The sequence below is a fragment of the Microcaecilia unicolor genome, chromosome 3 (genome assembly GCF_901765095.1).
Source record: "Microcaecilia unicolor chromosome 3, aMicUni1.1, whole genome shotgun sequence".
NCBI lineage: Eukaryota > Metazoa > Chordata > Amphibia > Gymnophiona > Siphonopidae > Microcaecilia > Microcaecilia unicolor.
This window is the reverse complement of record NC_044033.1, coordinates 232,512,114-232,537,996: the sequence shown is the minus strand read 5'-3', so window position 1 is coordinate 232,537,996 and position 25,883 is coordinate 232,512,114. Positions and strand designations below refer to the sequence as shown.

The 25,883-nt window shown below is 43.6% G+C and overlaps 1 protein-coding gene across 1 annotated transcript in view; it reads left to right on the top strand.

Moving 5' to 3' along the window:
• The first annotated feature begins 323 nt into the window (after nt 1-323).
• The window catches only part of CAMSAP3 (calmodulin regulated spectrin associated protein family member 3), a 272,719-nt gene continuing 247,159 nt past the window's right edge, over nt 324-25,883 (top strand). Inside the window, exon 1 of the mRNA XM_030197560.1 lies at nt 324-685. Within this exon, the coding sequence (XP_030053420.1) occupies nt 553-685 (133 nt within the window). The 5' untranslated portion in view covers nt 324-552. The remainder of the gene's footprint in view (nt 686-25,883) is intronic.

Sequence of the window (25,883 nt, the reverse complement as noted above, 5' to 3'; positions counted from 1 at the left end):
TCACTCGATGGTATTTGACAAAATACAGTAAACTGTTCTCAGGGAGTTTCTTGATTGCATGACTATGCAGAGACTACACAGCAGTCATACAGCATCAAGTTATCATTGCAGCTGTCCGTGTCAGATCGGTACCGTTGCTAAAACAAGTTAAAAATTAAAAAAAAAAAAAAAAAAGCAGCAGAGGGAGGTCTGATGATTTTTGTAGTCTTAGCTCACATAACCACCTGCAAAGAGGCTGCTTCTGTTGTTGTTCCTCCTCCCTCTCTTGATTGATAGGTGATGGCAGCGATCACATGTGAAGGGGGAGGAGAAAAGCACCTGAGAACAGGGAGTAGTGGGGAAGAGGAAGGGAATTCTCAGATACTGGATTTAAATGTCGGGTTTGGTGTGTGATTGCTTTTGACGCCGTGTCCTTAGGTTTGATCCTGGCCTTCCCTGGTTCTGAGGGAGGAAAAAAATAGTATACTGGAGGGTTTCTACCAATGTCTTTAGGAGTCGTGTACGCAGCTTGGCTGTCTGTTATGGAGCACCACTGATCTTGCCGGCTGGGCTATGGTGGATGCGACAAAGGCAATGAAGAAATCCTTCCTTGTGCCGGAGATCAAGCCGCTGGACCAGTACGACTTCAGCAGGGCTAAGATTTTAGCTAACCTAACATGGGTGCTGGCCAAATCTTATGGAGCAGGTACGATACAGGGTAGGAGCTGGCTTCATAGGTGCTCTTGAACGGTGCAGGGTAGGGGGGAGGGCAGGCTGGCAGGCTGCCTGCCTGAACGGATTAAATGAAATGTTTGATGGGAGAAGGAAATAAGAAATGCATAGGGGGTGGGGGACGGTGAAAGCAATTTCCAGTTTCTTCACGTTTGTATGATCTGTGTTCCGGCACACACCTCATGTCACGTCTGGTGGAGGGGCAAAAAGGTTGGATTACAAGCTATTTTGCAAAGGGATTAAAAGGGTGATTAATGCAGAGGGGGCACTAGCGGGTGTGATCATTGAGGGGGCCTGAATTTTTGTTGTTAATTATTTCACTCGGGGACGGGTAATATTTCCAAATGGTTTTATTTTGCGCATGCCACAAGAATGAATCTTATCTCAATGCTAGAGTAAAATGTTTGAAATCTCGCAGATTCACTGGTAATAGGTTCGATTGGGATATGGATGTTTCTTCTCCCGTTTTCTGTCCTTCCACTCTCGATCCTTGGAAATGGATGTAGAGGGATTAAGCGAGCATAAAGGTTAAATTGCTTTCATAATGTTTACATTTGATTACTTTTTAAATAGATTCAGGTCGTGGTACAATAAAAAAAACTCCCACTAGCAATCACTTTTTTTTTATATAATTTCTCATCGAGTAGTTAAAGATGTATTGATATATTTTCTATAAGGTATGTAAATGTATTTTAGGGAGAGGTATTTGGCGGTCCCTGTAGAGGGGAGAAGGGGTGGGTAATAGAATCTGTGGGGGGTTTTTTTCTCTTCCTTATATGGTTTCAGGGCAATTCACCTGCAGCTGCACCTTGTATCACCCTCTCCCTCCCCGTGTTGGCCCTTCCTTGTTATAAGGAAACAGCCAGGCATGACTAGTGACGTTATTCCTTGAATTCGATTTATTCGTCTAATTCATTTTCGTTATTGGTCTTCCTCTCAGTCTTCGGCGCTGTAGCTGCTTGTGATTTTCCTTTGTTCTAAAGGCGCATGAATAAAATATTGAGATTTGAGGTGGGGGGACATGGATTAGGATTGGATGTTTGGGTTTGAAATGTGCCGGAGTCAAATGGGGGTGGGAACTGAAAGAAAGTAATTTGTTAAAAACATTCCCCTTGTCTTTCCTTCTGCTTTGTAATAGATGTTGTAATTTTTTCCTGGATACAGTGGGGTTTTTATTGTTTGGGGGGGGGGGGTACATGGGGAGGGGAGTTCCCATATGGGTTGGTGTTTTATTTTCTTGCATTTACAACTGCAACCTTTCGTATACCGTGCCCAGGCTGGAAGCATGCTTGTTGGACCCGGCTCCCATGTGTTTTCTAATAAACGCCCCCCCCCCCCCACTCCCGAGAGGAGGCTATAAATAATCCATCTGATATTTGGTTTGTTTCATGATGTTGGGGCGATTGAAAATAAACGATGATCTTTAGACTGGTTAGCCGCTGTTCTAATCATTGTTATTTAATACCTAGTGTGAGCTTAATCATAAATTACTGTGCAAATATCACTGTGTATGTTTTTCCTACTTCTTGGCCTAGGTTTCCTGACGTGCTGTATTTGTATTTTTTTTTTTGTAATTGTCTTGACTGACGATCGTAAAGTTTTGGGATTGGAATTGTAGTTAAAATGAAATTGTATTGAAGGATTCTGGGTAATGGTGACTCAGAGCCAGGTATTTTGTAAGCCTCGCGTTACGCAGGTGTGATGACAGAAAAGTTCTACCCTGATCCTTTGTACAAAGTAGACTTTTTTTTTTCCCTGTTTTGTTACTGAGTCACTGTAAAACACACGAATGTCTAACTGGTCATAAACGGTCACATGTTTAGCAACAAAAGCCTCTTAATATTCACGACGGATTCTGAACACTAACCAGTTAACAAACAAAAGGACAGTAGGAAGTTATTTTTTTTTTTTTTCAGTAAACTGAACAGGGGCACCTTCAGCTAAATAGAAAAACAGAACCTGATTACAAGCAGAAAATAATATATATTTTGAATCACCATAAGAGTAACATATAGTAGCATAGTCTATGACAGCAGATAAAGGACCTGTACTGTCCATCCATTCTGCCCAACAAGATAAACTAGTTATACATGGTATGCGGTACTTTTATATGTATACCCAAGTTTGATTTGTCATTGCCATTTTCAGGGCACAGACTGTAGAAGTCTGCCGAGCACTGTTCTTGTACTAAAATTTCTGAAGTTAATGTTGAAGCTCCTTAAAATGTACACTCCAGCCCATCCATATCTATTCAGTCTTGATCAGGGCACAGACTGTAGAAGTCTTTTCAACACTGATTTGCTTCCCAAATACCTGTGTTGCCACCCAATCTCTGCAAAGATTCCATGAATCCATTCCTTCTAAACAGGATGCCTTTGTGTTTATCCCACCCATGTTGGAATTCTGTTGCCGTTTTCATCTCCATCACCTCATGTGGAAGGGCATTCCATGTATCCATCACCCTCTCTGAGAAAAAATACTTCCTGACATTACTACTGAGTCTGTCCCGTCCCCCACCCCCCCCCTTCAACTTCAAATCACATCCTCTTGTTCTGCTGCCTTGCCATCTCCAGAAAAGTTTTGTTTGCGGATTAATACTTTTCAAATATTTTAATGTCTGTATCATGTCAATCCCTGTTTTTTTTTCCTCCAAGATATACATGTTCAGGTCGGCAAATCTCTCCTGGTACGGTTTGCAGTGCAAGTCCCGTACCATTTTTTGTAGCTTTTTTTCTTTGCACCACTTCCAGTCTTTTTACAGCTTTAGCAAGATATGGCCTCCAAATCTGAACACAATACTCCAAGTGGGGCCTCACCACCAACTTGTAGAGGGGCATCAACACCTCCTTACTTCTGCTGGTTATATACCCCTCTCTATGCAGCGTAGCATCCTGGCCTTTGTTGTCTTCAGAAGAACGTTATTCTGAAATATAATACTCCCCTTTAATGTTATTATTACCATTCATAAACACTTTGTTGCCACTTCTATCACAGATATCACAACATCTAAAGTTCTTATTTTTAATCAAATCTTACAGCTTACTTGAAATGGCGACTCGCACGCCAACACATGCACTGTTATAACTTTATTTTTCCTGTTAACTCATTGGTTCCCAACCTATCCTTTATACCCTTGCAAATACGCAGGGATTGGCTCAACCTGAATTGTTTGACAACTGTGAGCCATTCAATCTCTTTATTCAGTCCTCTGGGTGCCACAGTTGCCCAATCAAAAATAAACCTTTGTTCTATTTGTATCAACGCTGTTGACACATCTCCCCTCCACTGTCATTTAATTTGTGACAGTACTGTGAATCGCAACTCATGTTCCATATGATTATATTCAGACCAATAGTCCACTAGAGTCTGGCCTATATATCATTTTGATCATGGGCATACAATTCCATATATCACCTGATCTGAGTTACAATCAGTACTGTTCCGTAAATGAAATGGATTGATTCCCTGTTCTTGGGTGCATGACTGTTTGTGTTACTATAGCATACTGGCAATACACACATTGTTGGTATTGGTTATGACCTCTTACCGTTGTAACTTCTTGTTGCCCTTGAGTTCTTTCTGACAATTCCCTTAGATTACTCGTTCTATTAAATGCTATTTGTGGTTGTTCTATTAGTGAGGTTTGCAAGTGTAATATTGACCAATGTTTCCGTATAATATATGTTAATTCTACCCCCTGGGGATTAAATGGAAGAATATATTTAATTATTCTTTCTTGTGTTTGTTGATTTCTATTTTTCATAGTTAACCAGCATCTGTGTGCGTTATGGCGCGCTTATAAGCGGGTTGAATTACTTTTGAAGGGTAACCTCTTCTTTTGAATCTAGCTACCAGATTATTAGCTTGTGCTTTAAAGGCATCCTTTGTACTGTACAGCCGAAGTCTCAAAAACTGTCCTCCTGTCTTTTAACCGTTTTGGGTGATGACTCTTATAATGCAGCGGAGCATTTAGATCTGTTGGTTTTCTGTAAACTTCAGTGTGTATACCTCCATTACCCAAAGTTATCTGCACATCAAGAAATTCAATTTGTGTTACTTCTATATGAGTGGAAAACTTTATATTAGGATCACAACCTTTTAAATGTTCCAGAAATAAACTCAACTGTTGCTGATCCCCCGACCATATTAATAATCACGCCATTTTTTTAAACCTCTTCCATAGCACTATATTCTGTGCTTATTGCTTTGGATATACAAATTTCTGTTCATACTCTGCCATGTATAAACACGCCACCGTGTACTGTAGCCCTCATGGTGACTCCCTTTCTTTGTAAATACAGCTGTTCCTGAAATCTAAAATAGTTTTTCATAATCAATTCTGCAATGTTATTCAGAAATTGTTGGTTTTTGTATAGATATATCCAATTGTTGAATATAGTTTTGTATAATCTGTATTGCCTGTCTCCGAGAGAGATCTGTATATAGTGCTTGTACATCTAATGTGACCATCATCAGGGTCTCCGTATGTGTTGTCTGTATTCCCTCGAATAGAGACAGAGATACAATAAATGAGTAGAATCTCTTATGTATGAGGGGAATATTTACAATAAACAGTTGTAGATAGTAATCAAGATACTGTGATAGTGGTTCAGAGATGGACTGTTTTCCTGTTACTATAGGTCTCCCCGGAGGACTGTTCCTAGACTTGTGTATTTTAGGAGTAAAGTAGATTCTTGGCACTACTGGAAATGATTGATACATATTTGAATTCTCTGTAATGTTGATATATGTCCATAAGGATATGCTGCACTATTTTCTGATATTCTTTAGTAGGATCAGCTTCTAGTTTTACATAAAACCGGTGATCAGTTAGCTGTCTTTGGGCCTCTCTATAATAATCCACCTTATCTTGAACCACAATTCCTCCCCCTTTATCTGCTCTTGATATTATAATAGAGTTATCGTGCTGTAAATCAAATAAGGCTGACTGTTGATCCTTTGTCAAATTCTTACAACATGTTTTTATGTGTTTTTCTAATTGTTCTACATCCCTCATTACCAGCTTTTGAAATATTTATAGTACTGGATCATTAAGGCCAGGAGGCATCCACACTGAAGGCAAATGATGATTGGATATAAATGTTGAGGTGATAGTATCACCCTCCTCATTGTTTATTCATTTGTTCTCTTTCCCAAAAAACACCCACAATCTAGGATTACGAAAAAATCTGTATAAAGGTTTTCTTACCTTGAAGGCATCATAACGGTTAGTTGGCACAAAACAAAATATAATCCTGAAGTTGAACTAAGAACTTGATATTGTTTGTTCTACTGAAAGTTACAGAATGGACAATAAAAACATAACAGTACAGATTAAAATCAAAAAGTGGTAGGCGGATGATGCAATGATGTAAAGAAAATGTGCGATAAGAGGTGATATGCACTTTACACACTGAGCACTAACAAATGTAAAAAAAATATATATTTTTTATAGTGATTGTATAAATATAAAAACCTGATGAGTAGGTGGATGATTACATTTTAACTGTTAGACCCTCAACCATTTTTCTAATATTTTAAGATCCCTTCTCAGGGTTTCTACTCCCTCCAGGGTATCCACTCTATTGGCTATCTTCATGTCATCTACAAAAAGGCAAGCCTTTCCTTCCAACCCTTCATCAATATCTCTCACAAATATATTAAATAGAATCGGCCCCAGCATTGACCCCTGAAGAATTCTACTGCTCACCTTCCTTTCCTCTAAGCAGATTCCATTTACCACCACCCTCTGCCGCCTGTTGGTCAACCAGTTTCCTATACAGTTCACCACTTTTATTCCTAAGTTCAGCCCTCTCAGCTTATTCCACAAGTCTTCTGTGAGGGACCGTATCAAAGGCTTTGCTGAAATCCAAGTAGATTACATCTATTGCACGTACTTCATCCAGTTTTTTGGTCACCCAGTCAAAGAAGTTAATAAGATTAGTTTGGCAGGATTTTCGTTTGGTAAAGCCATGTTGCTTCAGATCCTGTAAGTCGTTGGCTTCTAGAAAGTTAACTATCCTTTTAGCAGCGACTCCATTAGGTTTCCTACCACCGACGTGAGACTTACCAGTCTGTAGTTTCCCACTTCTTCCTTGTCTCCACTTTTGTGAAGGGGGACCACGTCGGCTCATCTCCAATCCCATGGAACCTCTCCCATCTTAAATCTTTAAGAGGTCCCGCCAGGAGTTCTCTGTGCTCCCTCAGTATCCTTGGATGTATCCCATCCAACCCCATAGCTTTGTCCACCTTCAGATTCTCAATCTGTTTATAAATGCTTTCTGCGCAATATCCACTCCATTCCCAGAATTGAACCCAATATTCAAGTTGCAGTTGCACCATGGAGTGATAAAAGGCATTATAACATCCTCATTTTTGTTGTCCATTCCTTTCCTAATAATACCTAACATTCTATTTGCTTTCTTAGCCGCAGAAGGTTTCAACGTATCATTGACGACGACACCTAGATCCCTTTCTTGGTCCGTGACTCCTAATGTGCAACCTTGCATGACGTAGCTATAATTCGGGTTCCTCTTTCCCACATGCATCACTTTGCACTTGCTCACATTAAACGTCATCTGCCATTTAGACTCCCAGTCTCATCCTCTTGTAATTTTTCACAATCCTCCCACGATTTAACGACTTTGAATAACTTTGTGTCATCAGCAAATTTAATTACCTCACTAGTTACTCCCATCTCTTTGTCATTTATAAATATGTTAAAAAGCAGCGGTCCCAGCACAGACCCCTGGGGAACCCTACTAACTACCCTTCTCCATTGAGAATACTGACCATTTAATTCTACTTTCTGTTTTCTATCTTTTAACCGGTTTTTAATCCACAATAGAACACTACCTCCTATCCCATGGCTCTCCAATTTCCTCTGGAGTCTTTCATGTCAAACGCCTTCTGAAAATCCAGATACACAGCATCAACTGGTTCACCTTTATCCACATGTTTATTCACCCCTTCAAAGAAATGTAGTAGATTGAGGCAAGATTTCCCTTCACTAAATCCATGTTGACTTTGTCTCATTAATCCATGCTTTTGAATATGCTCTGTAATTTTGTTCTTAGTAGTCTCTACCATTTTGCCCGGCACCGACGTCAGACTCACCGGTCTATAATTTCCCGGATCTCCTCTGGAATCTTTTTTTAAAAATCAGTGTTACATTGACTACCCTCCAATCTCCCGGTACCACGCTCGATTTTAAGGATAAATTACATATTACTAACAGTAGCTCCGCAAGCTCATTTTTCAGTTCTGTCAGTACTCTGGGATGAATACCATCTGGTCCAGGAGATTTGCTACTCTTCAGTTTGTAGAACTGCCCCATTACATCCTCCAGGTTTACAGAGAATTCATTAAGTTTCTCCGACTCGTCAGCTTCAAATACCATTTCCGGCACCGGTATCCCACCCAAATCTTTCTCGGTGAAGACCGAAGCAAAGAATTCATTTAATCTCTCAGCTACGGCTTTCTCCTCCCTGATCGCCCCTTCTACTCGGTCATCTAGCGGTAGAACCGATTCTTTTGCGGCTTCCTGCTTTTAATATATCTAAAAAGTTTTACTATGTGTTTTTGCCTCCAACGCAATTTTTTTTTTTTCCCCGAAGGCCCTCTTAGCCTTCCTTTGCATTTGACTTGACATTCCTTATGCTGTTTCTTCTGTGTATTTTTTTTTTGTTTAGTCTCACCTACTGTGGTATTGCTAACAAGTGAATAGCTAAGATTGTTTTCATTGCTTGGCTTTTGCTGGGGGTGACTACCTGAATTCTGCCGCTCCCAGCTTCTAGTTTAAATGCCTAGACCAGTGGTTCCCAGACTTGGGTCCTGGAGGTACCCCAGCTAGTCAGGGTTTCAGAATTTCCACAATGAATATTCATGAGGGAGATTTCTATGCTGTGAAGGCAGTGCATGCAAATCTTCTCATGAATATTCATTGTGGATATCCTGAAAACCAGACTGGCTGGGGTGCCTCCAGGACAAGGTTTTGGAACCACGGCCTAAGCAAATATCTGGATTCTTTTTCCTGCCAGTGAAATGCAGCTCATCATTACAGTATCATATTTTGTTTTTCTATGTATTGCACCATATTCCAATGTACTTAAAACCTCCTTGGTGACACCAGGCTTTGAGCCACTTATTGTTCTCAGTATTTTGCAATTTTTCCTTTCCCTCTCAGTATTTTGTAATCTTTCCTCTCCCTAGAATTTCAGAAAAAGCTACAGTCTGCACCAAAGGTTTTATCCTCTTCCTCAACTTCTGGAAAGCTCTCTGGGCTACAAGTTGAGTACTATTGGCTACATAATTTGTGCGCAGGTGGAGAACAATATCTGTGTTAGAACTCTTATTCTCTTCTTTGATCTTCTCTGATTATGGTCGGTATTTACTTGGTAGTCTGCTAGCTGTGGATGCTGGAGGACATTTGAATGTAACGTCATGGCATGTACCCTAATCTTTGTACTTTTTTTGAAAAATACATTGATTTGCGTTTCTGTTCCACTCCACTCAGGATTTCAAAGATCTCTGATATCCCGCACCTCAGTCATCTCTTTTCCAAGCTGAAGAACCCCAAGTTCTCTAGCCTGCCTTTTCTCTTAGGAAAAGAGTTCATCCCCATAATCAATTGGTTGTCCTTCTTTTGTACCTTTTTCTAATTCTGCAGTGACCAGAATTGCACATAATACTCGAGGCGAGGTTGCAGAGGCATTATAATCTTTTTATTTTATTGGAATTCCTAGGTTGCACTTTTTTAAAATGTTAAGAACAAAAATCTGAATTGGATGAAAGGCAGTATGAACCATCTGAACAAGGAGATGCTGTAACAGGGGAAGTAAGGGTGCTTCACTGTTGAAATAACCTGGAAAAGGAATATGGACTGCAGGCTAGAGATCAAGTATTCTATTGTTGTATGCGTAATTATATGCTAACCAAGGCACGAGAAGAACTAGAATTGGGGGAAACATCTTTGGAACTAGCGATGGGAAAAGGAGGGGGTAGAGGAAGCATATCACGCATCTACCTTGCATTGCTAAAACGCACAGACCCTCAGACATTTTATGTTAATAGATGGGAAAGAGCCCTACAAAGCACAATCCCCAAAGAGAGTTGGAAGAGAGGGTATCGATATCTTTTTTTAAACCATCAATAGCTCAGAGTGCAATTGAGAATGGTTTTAAAATCTATTACTGGTGGTATTACACGCCAGATAGATTGCAACATATTTACCCAGAGGTATCAGCAGACTGTTGGCGGAATTGTGGAGCTAGGGGGGAACATTCATGCACATTTGGTGGGACTGTCCAAGAATTATAGTATACTGGAGGACAGTGACTTTACTGATTTCTAAAGTGCTTCAACAGCCCTATCCATGTAAGCCAGAACACTGTCTGCTACATCTCAAACCAGTGTCAACGACAGGGATACAACACAGGCTGGCTATACAATATTTGGTAGCAGCTAAAATAGCAATAGCCAGAAACTGGAAACAGCAACAGCCGCCAGATGTGCAAAGAGTGATGCAAAAAGCGGATTTTATGTACCAAATGACAAAACTGACAGCTGTTAGAAGAGGGCGAATGGGAGCCTTTGACAAACTGTGGCAACCTTATGAACAATTTCAGGAACAGACTACAGCACCACCATGATGGGGAGGGGGAGGGAGGGAGGGTAAGGGACGTTAAAGATGCATAAGCTGTATTGATAGAAGATAAGTTGTAATCTAAGGGTTAACTAATGTGTATCATAAAATCTATATATATAAAAGGCACTTTGAGGCCTCAAGCCGGAAATTGAGGCGCCTGAGATATCCGGTTTGGCCTGCAGGCTCCAGTCACTAGCTCCGCCCTCGTGTCAAAACGCGATGATGTTGAGGGTGGGGCGGCCCTCGCGTCAAAACGCGATGACGTTGAGGGCGGGGCGGCCCTCGCAACCACATCACTGAGGGACGAAGGGACGAAGAGGAGAGGTGTGCAACTCTGAACGGAGGCACGGAGGGGGTGTCTGCAACTCGGGAGGGAGGACGGGGGGTGGGGATTACCCTGCTAGCGCCCGTTTCATTTTTGCCAGAAACAGGCATTTCTTACTAGTTTATAATAATAAAAAAAAAAAGATATGGAAAAAAAAAAAAAAGAAATAACCTGGAAAAAGAAGGGCCAGCAAGGCCAAGAGCAAGCCAGTGTTGCAGACTTTGGTGTCTAAGAATGCCTCAAAATACTCCAGTAAGGGTAAAATATTTCACCAAGATCAGGTTAACTAAATTGTAGCTTCAGATTCAGGAACTGTCAGATTAGGTGTTAAGGTCCATGATGGCATCACTGAAGCTGGTCCTATTCAATGTTCTCTCTAAGCCAGTGGTTCCCAAACCTGGTCCTGGAGGGACCCCAGCCAGTCAGGTTTTCAGGATACCCACAATGAATATTCATGAGAGAGATTTGCATACACGGTTTCCACTACATGCACATTTCTCATCAATATTCATTGCTAGTATCTCCAATAACAGCACTAGGCATGAAATACTAATATGTATTAGATAATATATTCAGGAGAATTTGAATAAATAATAAAAGAAAACAAAAGGTGTATGTACTGTTATTGGAAATACTAGTTAACAAGAATAACAGTTAATAAATTAAGTTCACTCGGGGGTTAGTGAATTAATATTCATTGAAGATATCCTAAAAACCTGACTTCCTGAAGAACCAGTTCTCTAAGCTATGCGATAGTCCTCTACTTACATTCTTGCCACTGACAGTGCTGTTTCAATATTGTTATTGCTTTTAAAGTTTTAACTACTGTTTAAGTTTCTTCCAGTCTTAAACTTTTATCAACCATCGAGATCATTACAGTTGGCACATAATCACTTGTTAGATGTGTTAATTTCAGATGGTCATATTGGAGGAGTATAGGTCATATATGATTGGTCCTAGACTATGGAATTCTCTGCCCATGAACATTAGAGAGGTCACACTATGGGACAAGAGATTTAAAAACCTTTTTGTTTCAGTAGTCATATGGAGTGGAGTAAGATGGAGCATATTGTCTCTAAGGGAATAGATAGATGGAGCTTTATATGATGGCTCTGTAGAGACTACCTCTTCCATAGGAGGCAGTGGTCAGGAATAGGAAGCACATTATCAGGACTGTGGACCTTGGAGGAACAATGTTGGCCTGTAAACAGCTTGGAGATCAGGGTAATCTACCTAGCCTTAGAATGCTTCCACTACCACTTCCCAGAGTTTATACTGTGAAAAATATCCATCTTTTTTTTTTTTTACATTTTTGGCCTCCAGTTTATTTAACCTCTTGACCTCTTGATGTTGTGTTTAAAAACTCTATTTTTAAAAATAGCAGTACATTATCTTCTTCCCCTCCCCCTTTAAGGAAAGGGAAATGGGACTTGATATACCGCCTTTCTGTATTTCTTTTTTTTTTTTTTTTTTGCAACTACATTTAAAGCGTTTTTTTTTTTTTTATTTGTTGCATTTGTATCCCACATTTTCCCACTTATTTGCAGGCTCAATGTGGCTTACAATTTTCCGTCATGACTTATGCCATTTCAGAGTACAGATACAATTGGTAATATATATAGAAACATAGGTGATATGATGAACAATCAGGTAAAAAAGGGGAGAACATGCAATTGGTATCACATATTGAACATGGATTACATGATAAATTAGGCAGTACGATAATAGGGAGAAAATAATCCGATTAAGTAGATGATGGAGAATTACGGTTCCAATTATGTCATTATGGTATGTCATGTTAAAGAGATGTGTTTTCAGTGCTTTACGGAAGTTAATTAGGTTGTGAATTATTTCCTGGTCAAGTGGTAAAGCATTCCACATTTGCGAACTCAAGTATGAAAAGTTGGACGCATATATTACTCTCTATTTTAGACCTTTACAGCTGGAGAAATGAAGATTTAGGAATGTGCGTGCTGATCTTTTAGCATTCCTGGGTGATAGGTCAATGAGGTCTATCATGTAGGTTGGGGCATCACCGTGAATTATTTTATGCACCAGAATACATATGTTGAAAGTTATACGTTCTTTAAGAGGAAGCCGGTGTAAGTTTTCTCTTAGGGGCTTAGCACTTTCGTATTTTGTTTTTTCAAATATAAGTCTGGCTGCGGTATTTTGGGCAGTTTTTTTTTTAATGATTTGTTCTTTACAGCCAGCAAGAAGACTATTGCAATAGTCTAAGTGACTCAGTACCATTGATTGTACTAGATTACGAAAGATTCCCCTAGGGAAGAAAGGTTTAACTCTGAGTTTCCACATTGAGTGGAACATCTTCCTTGTTGTATTCTTAACATGGCTTTCCAGTGTGAGATTCCGATCAATGGTTATTCTGAGAATTTTCAGGTTATTTGAAATGGGAAGGGTGAAGTTTGGTGTGGATATAGTGGTGAAGTTATTTGTATTGTGATGTAAGTAAAGACATTGTGTTTTCACTTCATTAAGTTTCAATTGAAATGCATCCGCCCATGAGTGCATAATTTGGAAGCTGTGATTGATGTTTACATATATTCAGGTACTTATTTTTGTACCAGGGGCAATGGAGGGTTAAGTGACTTGCCCAGAGTCACAAGGAACTGCAGTGGGAATCGAACCCAGTTCCCCAGGATCAAAGTCCACTGCACTAACCACTAGGGCAGTTCTCCACTCCAACTTAACTGTATCTAGTCCTCCTTTTTCCCCATTAACATCTGGTTCACCGCGGTCTAGTTTTTCCTTCACCTGAAAATTCTACACACTGAGATTTGTAAAAGAATAACATGACAGTTAACAACCCTAAACAGAATTGTATGGTGGGGGTGGGGGGTGCAAGAGTAGTGCACCTTGTGGGGCAGACTGGATGGGCTCTGCTGAGCCATAGCCTAATAGAGCAACAGGCTGAGAACCAGGGGGCTGACGCTGAAAACCTAACATCTGTATTAGTCAATTAGTGCTGGACTTGTCTGCATGTTAGTATGTGTAGAATGTTCAAAGGACTCTATTGCATGAAACATACATGCCAAAAATAGCCACAAATTGTATTTAAATGTACTCAAATGAATGTTAATGAGGTTATTTAATATTTCCTCCCAGTGCTTGGAGAACAGTGCAGAGATGTATGCTACCCTTAAAGCTGGAAACTTACTGCCAGCTCAGGGATAGCATTGAAGGTTTTGGAAAGAACATTTCTTCAGAATGTTTCACTTTAAATAGACGGTTTTGTTGTATTTTAGAAACGGAAGGAAGTCTGTGCAGCCTATAAACATTCTGGCAACTAATATACAATAACGAATGGGCAACACAAACAGACTCCATATACTACCTCATAGAATCGGACAAAAGATGCAAAGCATACTAGATGAAATTGCGCCCTTACGAACAAGAACCCTACGCAAGCATAACTCGACACCATGGTTCAACGATGAACTGAAAAAGTTACACACAAACCAGGAAACTCGAACGAGCATGGAATAAAACAAAAGATGAACATACACTCAACACATGAATACAAATACGCAATAAGACAGGCCAAAAGATCATACTATAAAATCAAAATAGGGACAGGTTACAAAGACATGAAGAAATTATATCAACTCGTGAACAAACTCCTAGACACCAACTTGGTCACTACCACGAATACAGACATCCCATCTGCAGATAAACTTGCGAAGTACTTCAATGAAAAAATTGTAAACCTATGCAACACGCTACCTCAGAACAACACCGACATTGAAAACTTCCTTAATGAATTGGACCCAACCATTGGAGAATACCCGGCAGATCAAACCTGGTTAAACTTCGCTCTCCTTACTGTTGAAACAGTTACGCAGGCAATTAGTTGGTTTTCCAACACTCACTGTAAACTAGATACCTGTCCCAGCTACCTAATGAAATCCGCCCCTGACCGCTTCATAGTAGACCTCACATCCCATCTAAATTACGTGCTTCAGAAAGGCCTCTTCCCTAAGGAAAATGGCAATTTCCTTGTCATCAAGCAGATGAAGCCATTACGTATGGGTTATGTCCATCAACCAGCAGGGGAGATAGAGAGCACTCAAACTTTCTCAGTGCCCTCTTGGCCAGCTAGCTCCACTGCCTCTTCAGTATTCTCTATCTCCCCCAGCAGGGTGGCTGCAGCTTCTCGAGCTCCAGAAAAATCTGCCGGGAGGTGGTTCCTGGCTTGCCAATTGTTAACCGGGGTGTTGGAGGCTATAGCAGCTTCACTTTAAAGGCACATAGGTTAGCCCTTTCCCTGCCTTACCCATACCTCCGTGGATGTGGACATATTGCATTGCTTTCCCTGTCCTTACCCACCAACAGTGGATGCAGGCATATAGGTTCGCCCTTTCCCTGCCTTTCCCACTCATCTGAGCCTCCGGAGTCTTCAATACCTCTGCTTTCCTCACAGCATTAAAAAAAAAAAAAAAAAGTCGCGTCGCGTTTTTAAACGCAGAGACGCTGGAACAGAGGTTTCTGACCTGATTTTCAGCAGGATCGTAGTTGTACGCTAGATCCTTTGAGGTAAGAGTGTTTTCCAACTCCTCCGGGGTGGGCCCGCGATCGGGGCGATTTTGGCGCGAAACCGCCATTTTGGATTTTACCGCCATTTTTCGGCGATGGCTGTGGACAATGTAAAGCGCTGTTCCACGTGTGGCAAGCGCAAATCAGCAGCAGGGCTCTGTAAATCGTGCTGTACAGGCGTAGGAGCCGGCCCGAGCATGGCGAGCGATGTTTCTTCCCGCTCTGAGCTGGCAGCGGGCGCCATTTTGCTTATACTGCATGGCGCGGTCTCCGTGGACACGGAGAGACCTGAGCCGGGTGGGGCACCTCGAGATGAGGTTATTTCAGGAGTGGCTAGCAACGGACAGGATTTGGGTGCCCAGGGTGAGATTTTCTCCCCGGATTTTGTGCTTTTGCTGCATAAAGCATACATGATGAAAAGAGCCCTCCCTCAAGGGTCGCCTGAGGCCCCTTTGATGGCCCCCCCGATGGATTCTGGCCTGGGACTGCCCAGTGAGGTTTTCCCAGATGATTGGCCCAAAGATAAGCGCAGAAGGGTTAATTCCCCTTCAGATTGTGGTGCACCTTTTCCCCCCCCCCCCCCGTGGTCGGGGTGTGAGGATTCGGAGAACTCTGACAGACGTTCTTGGTCTGAGGAACCGGAGTTAGGTGCGGATTTACCACAGGATCTGGATGATCCCTCCGCGGTGAGGATTTTCCACCGTGATGAGCTGCCAGCGCTTATTTCAGATACCCTGCAGGCCCTCTCGATTGAAGATCCTGACAATGGCATGGCCTCCTCGGGTAATCCCAGGATGGCTAGTACCAAGAAAGCTGCTCGGGCCTTCCCTTTGCATGACTCCATCCTAGAGCTTGTGTCGGCTCAGTGGGCTGACCCCGAGGGACCTTTGAGAGTTTCCAGGGCTATGGGGCAGTTATACCCTCTGCGTGAGGGGCATTTGGCTCGTTTTCAAATGCCTACAGTGGATGCCCTAGTCACTGCGGCGACAAAGAGAACTACCCTCCCTGTTGAAGGAGGTGTTGCCCTGAAGGATGTTCAAGACCGTAGGCTGGAAACAGCATTGAAACGGTCCTTTGAAATTGCAGGTCTCACTGTTCGGGCGTCTGCATGCAGCTGTTATGCTGATAGAGCCTGCCTAGCTTGGCTGCAACAGGCAGTGGCACAGCCCGGAGATGGACTGGAGCCCTTCTTGGATGTGGCTCCGCGGATGGAGGTGGCCTTGTCCTTTCTGGCTGATGCTCTTTATGACCTTGTCAGAGCTTCGGCTAAACAAATGGCAGTAGCAGTGGCGGCTCGCCGTCGTCTGTGGCTACGACACTGGGCAGCGGACATGGCCTCTAAGCAAAGGTTGGTGAAGTTGCCTTTTCAAGGACTTCTCCTATTTGGTGAGGAGTTGGAGAAAATTGTGAAAGGCTTGGGTGATCCAAAACCCCAGCGCTTGCCCGAAGATAGGCAGAGGCCTTCCTCTAAGGGCCAGGCGGTCCACTCCTCGTACAGACCTCGCTTCCGTGAAGCTAGAAGGTACCGCCCGGGGCGTTCGGCTGGGTTCACTTCACGTGCCCGTGGTCAGCAGAGGAACTCCTTTCGCTTGGACAAGCGTTCCGCAGCTGGTGGCTCAAGGCCAGGAGTTCAGGGGCGACCCTCTCAATGATGGTGCGCCGACCCTCTCCTTGATGCCTGTCATCGGAGGACGACTTTCCCTCTTTGCCGAGGAGTGGGCCAAGATTTCCTCAGATCAGTGGGTTCTGGACCTGATCGGAGATGGATACAGAATAGAATTCAACGCCCCAGTAAGAGACGTGTTTGTGGAGTCCCGATGCGGTTCTGCCGTCAAACGGGTGGCGGTGGAGGAGACTTTACAAGGTCTGATTCAGTTAGGGGCGGTGACCCCGGTGCCTCCCGCCGAGCAAGGCTGCAGCCGATAGATACTCCATCTACTTTGTGGTGCCGCGAAAAGGTGGGTCCTTTCGCCCTATTCTGGACTTAAAAGAAGTGAACAAGTCCCTGAGAGTGCAGCATTTCCACATGGAATCCCTGCGCTCCGTCATTGCGGCGGTTCAGCCAGGAGAGTTTCTCACGTCTCTAGACCTGAAAGAAGCTTCCTTGCACATACCGATTTGGCCCCCGCACCAGAAGTTTCTGAGGTTTGCGGTGTTGGGAAAACATTTCCAGTTCAGGGCCTTGCCTTTTGGCCTCACCACAGCTCCCCGAACCTTTTCGAAGGTAATGGTGGTAGTAGCTGCTTTTCTCAGGTGAGAAGGTATCAGGGTTCACCCGTACCTAGATGACTGGCTCATCAGAGCAGACTCTGCAACAGAGAGCTTACAAGCTACAGCCAGAGTGGTCTCAGTACTGCAATCTCTAGACTGGATCGTCAATATGGCCAAAAGTCACCTGACCCCTTCACAATCTCTAGAATTTTTGGGGGCCAGGTTCGACACAGTCTCGGGTTATGTGTTCCTACCCGAGCTAAGGCAGTGCAAGCTTAAGAATCAGGTCCGTCTGCTCCTGAGGATGCCCCGCCCGCAAGCTTGGGACATTGTCCAGCTGCTGGGATCGATGACAGCCACGATGGAAGTGGTACCCTGGGCGAGAGCGCACCTGAGACCGCTACAGTATTCCCTACTCCAGAGGTGGTCTCCTATTTCTCAGGATTACCAATGCAGACTCACTTGGCTCCCTACGGCCCGACTCAGCATGGCGTAGTGGCTCTCGGACAGCATGCTGCGGTGAGGAATGCCGCTGACGCTCCCCATTTGGTGCCTGGTGGTAACGGATGCCAGCCTGAAGGGCTGGGGCGCACATTGCAAGGGGAAGCATGCCCAGGGTCTATGGACACCCGAGGAGTCGGAGTGGTCCATCAACCGCCTAGAGTTGAAAGCGGTGTTTCAGGCGCTTCTGGCTTTTCAAGTGACCCTGTAAGGATTGGCTGTCAGAGTGATGTCGGACAACACGACAACAGTGGCCTATATAAATCGACAAGGCGGAACAAGGTGCAGAGCACTAGCCGCGCAGGCCGAACTGATTTGCCACTGGGCCGAGCTGCATCTTCAGTGTCTGTTGGCAGTTCATATTGCAGGTCAGAGCAATGTGCAGGCCGATTATCTGAGCAGGCATCAGATCGATCCAGCAGAATGGAATCTGGCAGACTAAGTATTCCTGCAGATCTGTGCCAAATGGGGCAAGCCCGTGATGGATCTCATGGTGACAAGTTCCAATGCCAAATTCCCATGCTTCTTCAGCAGACGGAGAGATCCTCGCTCGGCGTGGTTGGATGCCTTGGCTCAACCCTGGCCTCCGGGTCTTCTTTATGTGTTTCCCCCATGGCCCTTCATAGGGCGCCTGCTCTTCGGATTCGGCTGCACCCAGGAGAAGTGGTCCTCATCGCCCCGGATTGGCCAAGGAGACCTTGTTATGCAGACCTCCGACAGATGCTCCTGGAGGCTCCTCTGCCGTTACCTCTGGTACCGAACCTGTTGACTCAGGGTCCGGTAGCCATGGAGGACGCCTGCCGCTTTGGTCTTACGGCATGGCTATTGAGAGGGCGCAATTGAGGGATAAAGGTTATTCCAATAAAGTGATTACCACTCTCCTGCAAGCCCGCAAGCGGTCCACTTCCGTAGCTTATGCTAGGATTTGGTGCCTGTTTGAGTCTTGGTGTGCTTCCAGAGCCATTGCACCAATGCGGGCTCCTGTCTCGCCGATTCTGGAGTTTTTGCAGGAAGGCGTACAAAAAGGCTTGGCCTATAATTCCCTGCGGGTGCAAGTGGCAGCGTTGGCCTCCCTTCGTGGTAAGGTGGAAGGCGTGTCTTTGGCTGCTCACCCAGATGTGGCACGGTTTCTTAGAGGGGTGCTTCGGCTCCGACCTCCCGTGCGAGCACCCTGTCCAGCTTGGAACCTGGGGCTAGTTTTGAAAGCCCTGCAGGCATCTCCTTTTAAGCCGCTTCAGCGAGTATCGGAGAAGGATTTGACACTGAAGGCCGTTTTTCTGGTGGCCATTACCTCGGCGAGACGGGTGTCAGAGCTCCAGGCGCTGTCCTGTAGAGACCCATTTCTGCAATTTTCAGAGTCCGGAGTCACGGTTCGGACCGTGCCTTCCTTTATGCCTAAGGTGGTTTCAGCGTTTCACCTAAACCAGCCTATTTTCTTGCCCTCTTTTTCAGAGGAAGAGTTTCCAGAATCTTTTGGGCAGCTGCACCTTTTGGATGTGCACAGGACTCTGCTGCAGTATCTGCGAGTTACTAACTCTTTCAGGACTTTGGATCATCTGTTTGTTTTACTATCAGGTTCTCGCAGAGGGTCTTCAGCGTCTAAAGCCACTATTGCCCACTGGCTCAAAGAGACTATCTTTTCAGCTTATCTGCTGGCCGGCCGGGTGCCGCCTGTAGCCTTTAAGGCGCATTCTACTAGAGCGATTTCTTCCTCTTGGGCTGAAACTGGAGCACTCTCTCTTCAAGAGATATGCAGTGCAGCAACATGGGCTTCTAAGCTCTCCTTTGCCAGACATTACAGGAGGGATGCGCGTTTTGGAGCACAAGTGCTAGCGCGTGGTGTGGCTTGTTCCCACCCTATCTAGGGATTGCTTTGTTACATCCCATACGTAATGGCTTCATCTGCTTGATGATAAGGAAGGGAAAATTAGGTTCTTACCATGATAATTTTCTTTCCTTTAGTCATAGCAGATGAAGCCATGAGCCCTCCCTGTTGGATTGTCAGTATGCTGTAAATTGGGTTTTTTCAGGTTCTGTTCTGATTTCCTGAAGTTCCTTCCTTGGGAGAAAGTTGGAAAACAATCTTCAGGATTCATGTTCAGTTTAACTTTAGGAGGATGAGTTCATTCCCTCCAGTATGTTTTTTTGGAGGATGTGTTGATTCCCTCCAGGAGGCGCCTGTGTTCCCCTCCAGTTCTATAAATAGGAGGATGAGTTCATTCCCTCCAGTGTGTTGGGAGGATGTGTGATTCCCTCCAGGAGGTGCGTGTGTTCCCCTCCACTTCTACAATAAGGAGGATGAGTTTATTCCCTCCAGGAGGATGTGCATTCCCTCCTTTATGAGTTCATGCCCTTGTGATGGGCCATCGTTCGCTGTGAGGAAAGCTCTTGTGATTCCCATTGAGGTTTGCCATACTGCTTTGGAAGCTTCAAATACTGAAGAGGCAGTGGAGCTAGCTGGCCAAGAGGGCACTGAGAAAGTTTGAGTGCTCTCTATCTCCCCTGCTGGTTGATGGACATAACCCATACGTAATGGCTTCATCTGCTATGACTAAAGGAAAGAAAATTATCATGGTAAGAACCTAATTTTCCCATCCTACTCACCCCAATACCAAAAGATACCAAGAAAAAAACAAACGAAATCACTAACTACCGTCCAGTAGCATCTAACCTGTTGGTGGTCAAAATGATGGAAAGCATGGTAACCAAACAACTTACAGATTACATAAACAAATTCTCAATACTACACGAATTGCAGTCAGGCTTTCACCCCCTCCACAGCACGGAAACAGTATTACTCACTCTTCTAGCCAAATTCAAGCAGGAAATAGCAACAGGCAAAAACATCCTTCTCCAATTTGACATGTCTAGTGCATTTGACATGGTAAACCATAATATATTAAGATTACTAGATAAGTTCGGGATTGGTGGAAACATACTTAACTGGATCAAGGGCTTCCTAACCACAAGAACTTATCAAGTAAAATCAAATTCAAACATATCATCACCGTGGAAAGCAGACTGTGGAGTACCGCAAGGATCACCACTATCACCGATCTTATTCAACTTAATGATGACCCCACTTGCCAAGTCCTTATCCAACCATGGCCTTAACCCTTTCATATATGCAGACGATGTCACAATATACATTCCTTACAAAACCAAACTGACAGAAATCACCAACGAAATCAAGCTCGGCCTGAACATCATGGATTCATGGGCAAATGCATTTCAACTAAAACTCAATAAAGAAAAAACTTATTGTCTCATCCCCTCATCCCAACACAGCGCGGACATCCCCACAAGTATCAACACCCCAGATCACACCCTTCCTATCTCGGACAGCTTGAAAATCCTCGGTGTTACAATGGACCGTAACGTAACACTAGAGAGCCAAGTGGCATGCACAACAAAGAAAATGTTCCACTTAATGTGGAAACTCAAACGCGTGAAACAATTCTTCCTGAGGGAAACATTTCACAACCTGATAGACAATCAATGATACTAAGCCACTTACATTATTGCAGTGTAATTTATGGCGGATGTAAAGAACAAACCTTAAAGAAACTTCAGACCACTCAAAACACAGCATCTAGGCTTATATTTGGTAAAACGTGATTTGAAAGCGCAAAACCCCTCTGTGAAAAACTACACTGGCTCCCAATCAAAGAACGCATCGCCTTCAAAATCTGCACCCGGGTTCACAAAATCATCTACGGAGAAACTCCGAGTTACATGACAGACTTGAGCGACTTACCAATTAGACATACATCCGAATCAACATGATCTTATTTAAATCTGCACTACCCAAGCTGCAAAGGGCTTAAATACAAAACAACTTACGCATCTAGTTTTTCCTACATAAGCACACAACTATGGAACGCATTACCAAAAGCCTTGAAAACGACGTACGACCACCTAAACTTCCGGAAATCACTTAAAATCAACCTGTTTAAAAAGGCATACCCTACGGATCCAACTTAAATGTCTAATCTCTGCAACACAACCAAACTAAAGCACGCAATGGACATAACACAACTCTTCCATTCTCCGATTCCCTAATGTGGCTGTCTGTGGCGTAGGAAGGGCGGGGCGGTGGGGGCGGTTTGGCCCGGGTGCATTCTTGGCTGCTGGAGGATGCAGAGAGCAGCCGTGTGCCTGTTGGCTCCGCTGGTTCCCTGCTCCCTCTGCCCCGGAACAGGTTACTTCCTGTTCTGGGGCAGAGGGAGCAGGGAGCTAGTGAAGCCGAAAATGGAATGCAGATGAGCAAATTGTGTAGAAACCCTATTGTAATGAGGTGCACTAACCTTTTCTGATTGCCTTACCGCTGGAAAATCTAACAAGAGGTCTGTGCCTCTCGTTGGGGCTGCGCGGGATAAAACTTGGCCCAAAGTAACAAAAAAAATCGGGGAACAAAACGCTCCGCTTCAAAAAAAGTCATCCCCCCCCCCCCCGCAGTCTTGAACCCTGAAGAAGAAGAGGTTTCCCTGCTCATCACCCCCCCCCCCCCCCCCCGCAAAAATAAAAATGTCTTTTTTGGCAGTACTTCACTCAGCTGAGAGACCTGGAAGTCTGAGCCAATCACAGCGCGTTTAGTTCAGCTAAACGCGTTGTGATTGGCTCAGAGACTTCCAGGTCTTCAGCTGAGTGAAGCATTGCCAAAAAAGACGTTTTTATTATTGCAAGGGGGGGAAGGTGGCCAAAATGGGTGCCCATCCAAAAAAAAAAAACATCCATTTTGGCCCCCTTAATAATAAAAACGTCTTTTTTTTGGCAGTGCTTCACTCATCTGAGACCTGGAAGTCCCTGAGGCAATCACAACGCATTCAGCTGAGCTAAACGCGCTGTGATTGGCTCAGAGACTTCCTGGTCTCTCAGCTGAGTGAAGCACTGCCAAAAAAGATGTTTTTATTATTGCAGAGGGGGGAATGACAGCCAAAATGGACGTTTTTTTTGGATGGGCGTCCAACTGCATTGTCTTCTGGATCGAGCCGCATCGGAGGGGGTGAGCAGCACGGCGTCTTCGGGCGGCACAGGGAGGCATATTTGGCATGTGCAGAGCAGCCAGCATAACGCTTGGCTGCTCTGCACGTGCTCGACCGGCCGATTGACCGTTTAACGATGGAATAGAGAATGCAAGTGAGCTACAATGAACAGCTCATTTGCATTCCCTTTCCTTAATGCATGCCTGTTCCTTACCGATTCGCTAAGGGAAGGGCTCTAACGATTGTTTAGTGCATCTGGCCCTGGGTCCTCACTACATTGGAGGGAAGGGTTGTTGTCAAGCTCACTATGAGTTTCAATGGACTTAACTATTCTTAGATCATCTTGCCAGTACAACTGTCAATTTGCTTAATTGGATTTAGTTCATGCCTTTTCATTATTAGATTAATTATACTGCTACTTATCACTTCCTTTCCACACTATGTTTTCACTTCTTAGTGCCTATTCTAGTGTGGTCCTCCACACCCAGGTATCCACTCCATCTTAATGTGTATTTATTTAATGAACCTTGAACTTAATACTTCAGTGATCTGACAAAGTGGACTCTGATCATCAAAACCTTATGCTTCAATAAATTGGTTAGACTTAAGGTGCCACCAGCCTGTCACTCTTGACATTTGTAATTTTTAAATGAAAAGCCAGTTTTTAATTCTTTGTTTCAGTCATCTGAACAGATGTCCCACGGAAGCTGGAACACTTTATGCTATAACGATAGTAAAATGTTTAACAATGATGATGCATTACATTGTGAAAAGAATGATGGCACTTACATGAACTCCATGCTGAGTAGCATAGGTGCCAATTTTGTGGGTGTTTGAGCACACCCAGTATTGAGTAAACTCCTCAGTGTCCAGGGAGGGGTTATTTGTTTTGCGTTCAGGAACCTCCATTGTTTTGAAAGGTTGGCCCTAGGCTTAGCAGCATGGTAAACGAATGCCCATTCTGTCTCGCAGTAGTGATTTGTCTGACAAATGATAATACAGATTTTCTGTGAGATATTTTTATAACTATGTGTGATTATGGATACTGTTACACACTGGATATACATCATATGCAGATTTACCATATATAGGACTTTTTTTAATCAACCATATTATTTTATCAATCATCTTTCCATTTTGTGGGTTTACTTGAGCTGGCACGTGTGGTCAAGTGCATTCTGTCATCTGTAAAACACGAGATGCATGTTCGGCAGTTCCACCTGTGCATTGTCTAAATAGTTACTTGGAAACTTGGCTGACTCCAGGCGGCATCCTTTGTTTTAATGCTTTCTTCTTGTATTGTGTAAACAGTTGAGGTATGAGGCGGGGAGTGTTTAGCCACAAATATTGGACATTTGGTGAGGAGCTGCTGTGTAAGAATGTGTGTGTTCTGTTACCCCTAGTTTGTATCTGCTTAGCTTTCCAATCAGTCACATGCATGCTGTTTCTGCACAGAGTACATGAAGTGTGCCAAGGTGGTTTGCATGTAAGCCGTCTCATTTAAATAATGGATTAGCCATCACTATGGGGCCAGTGCAGTAAAGTGCGCAAGGCTTTGTGCAGAACTAGTGTAGGGTGAGTGGTTTTTAGCATACAATTTTATGGATGCCCAGAAGCAACCCTGCAGTAAGCTTTGTGTTAAGGCTCCAGTACACATCATATTAAATCAATGGTAACGAGGTTATTAGCTATTCTGCACAGACCATTTTGGAGAACTGAATGTTGTTTTATTTTTTTAATTATTAATTTAGATTTTGCTCACACCTTTTTCAGTAGTAGCTGAAGGTGAGTTACATTCAGGTAGACTAGGTACTTCCCTGTCCCTTGAGGACTCACAATCTAATTTGAGTCGCAAACCTGGCTTCTGCTCTTAAATGAATCTTGGAGGAAGCCTTGGCCAGTGTGTAATAGCTACTCCTAGTGTCTAGAATAAGAAGGAACTTTAGATAGAAGATTCCAAGGCTGAGCATAACATTGGAGATCTAATACCAAGTCTGAGGAGGTGTAGAAGTTAAATTTTTTTTGCAGCAGTATCTCAGGATTTATTGTTAAAGAATTTTTTATTATTTTATCATATACCGTATTTTTCGGACTATAAGACGCACTTTTTTCCCCCAAAATTTGGGAGGAAAATGGGGGGTGCGTCTTATAGTCCGAAGGTAGCGTTTTTTTTACCTCCGTTCCGTACTTACAGGATTCCGTGTTCCCTGGTGGTCTAGTGACGTCGGGGCAGGAAAGAGCCCCCTCTTTCCTGCCCATCGCGCTGCTCTCCGTGCTTCTCAATGCTTTCCGACGGTCTCGGCGATATTCAAAATGGCCGCCGAGATTCTCGGCGGCCATTTTGAATCTCGCCGAGACCGTCGGAAAGCATTGAGAAGCATGGAGAGCAGCGCGATGGGCAGGAAAGAGGGGGCTCTTTCCTGCTCCGACGTCACTAGACCACCAGGGAACACGGAATCCTGTAAGTACGGAACGGAGGTCCAAAACCCGGACAAGACGCACCGGAGCACCTAGGTTTTAGAGGAGGGAAAGAGGAAAAATTTTTTTTTCCTATTTCCCTCCTCTAAAACCTAGGTGCGTCTTATGGTCCGGTGCGTCTTATAGTCCGAAAAATACGGTACTTACACAGAAAGTACAACTGCAAAGTGTAATACAGCCACAATTGTAATGACTTTACAAACTTAGGAAAAATAAAATTATATTCAATTATTTGCTATTGGCTTCCTTAGACCACAATATAATAATTTGGGGGGGTAGGAATTAGTGAAGTATTTTAACACATTTTCACATATTTAAACAAGAAAAATAATGACATCGTTATTCCCATTCTTCTTATCTTTTTATCTCTAAGCTTGTTTAGTATCTAAGAAGTTCTGAAGCTGATCAGGCATATAATATATATATTTTGTTTGATTTATCCTGATAACACATTTACAAGGGTACACAAGAA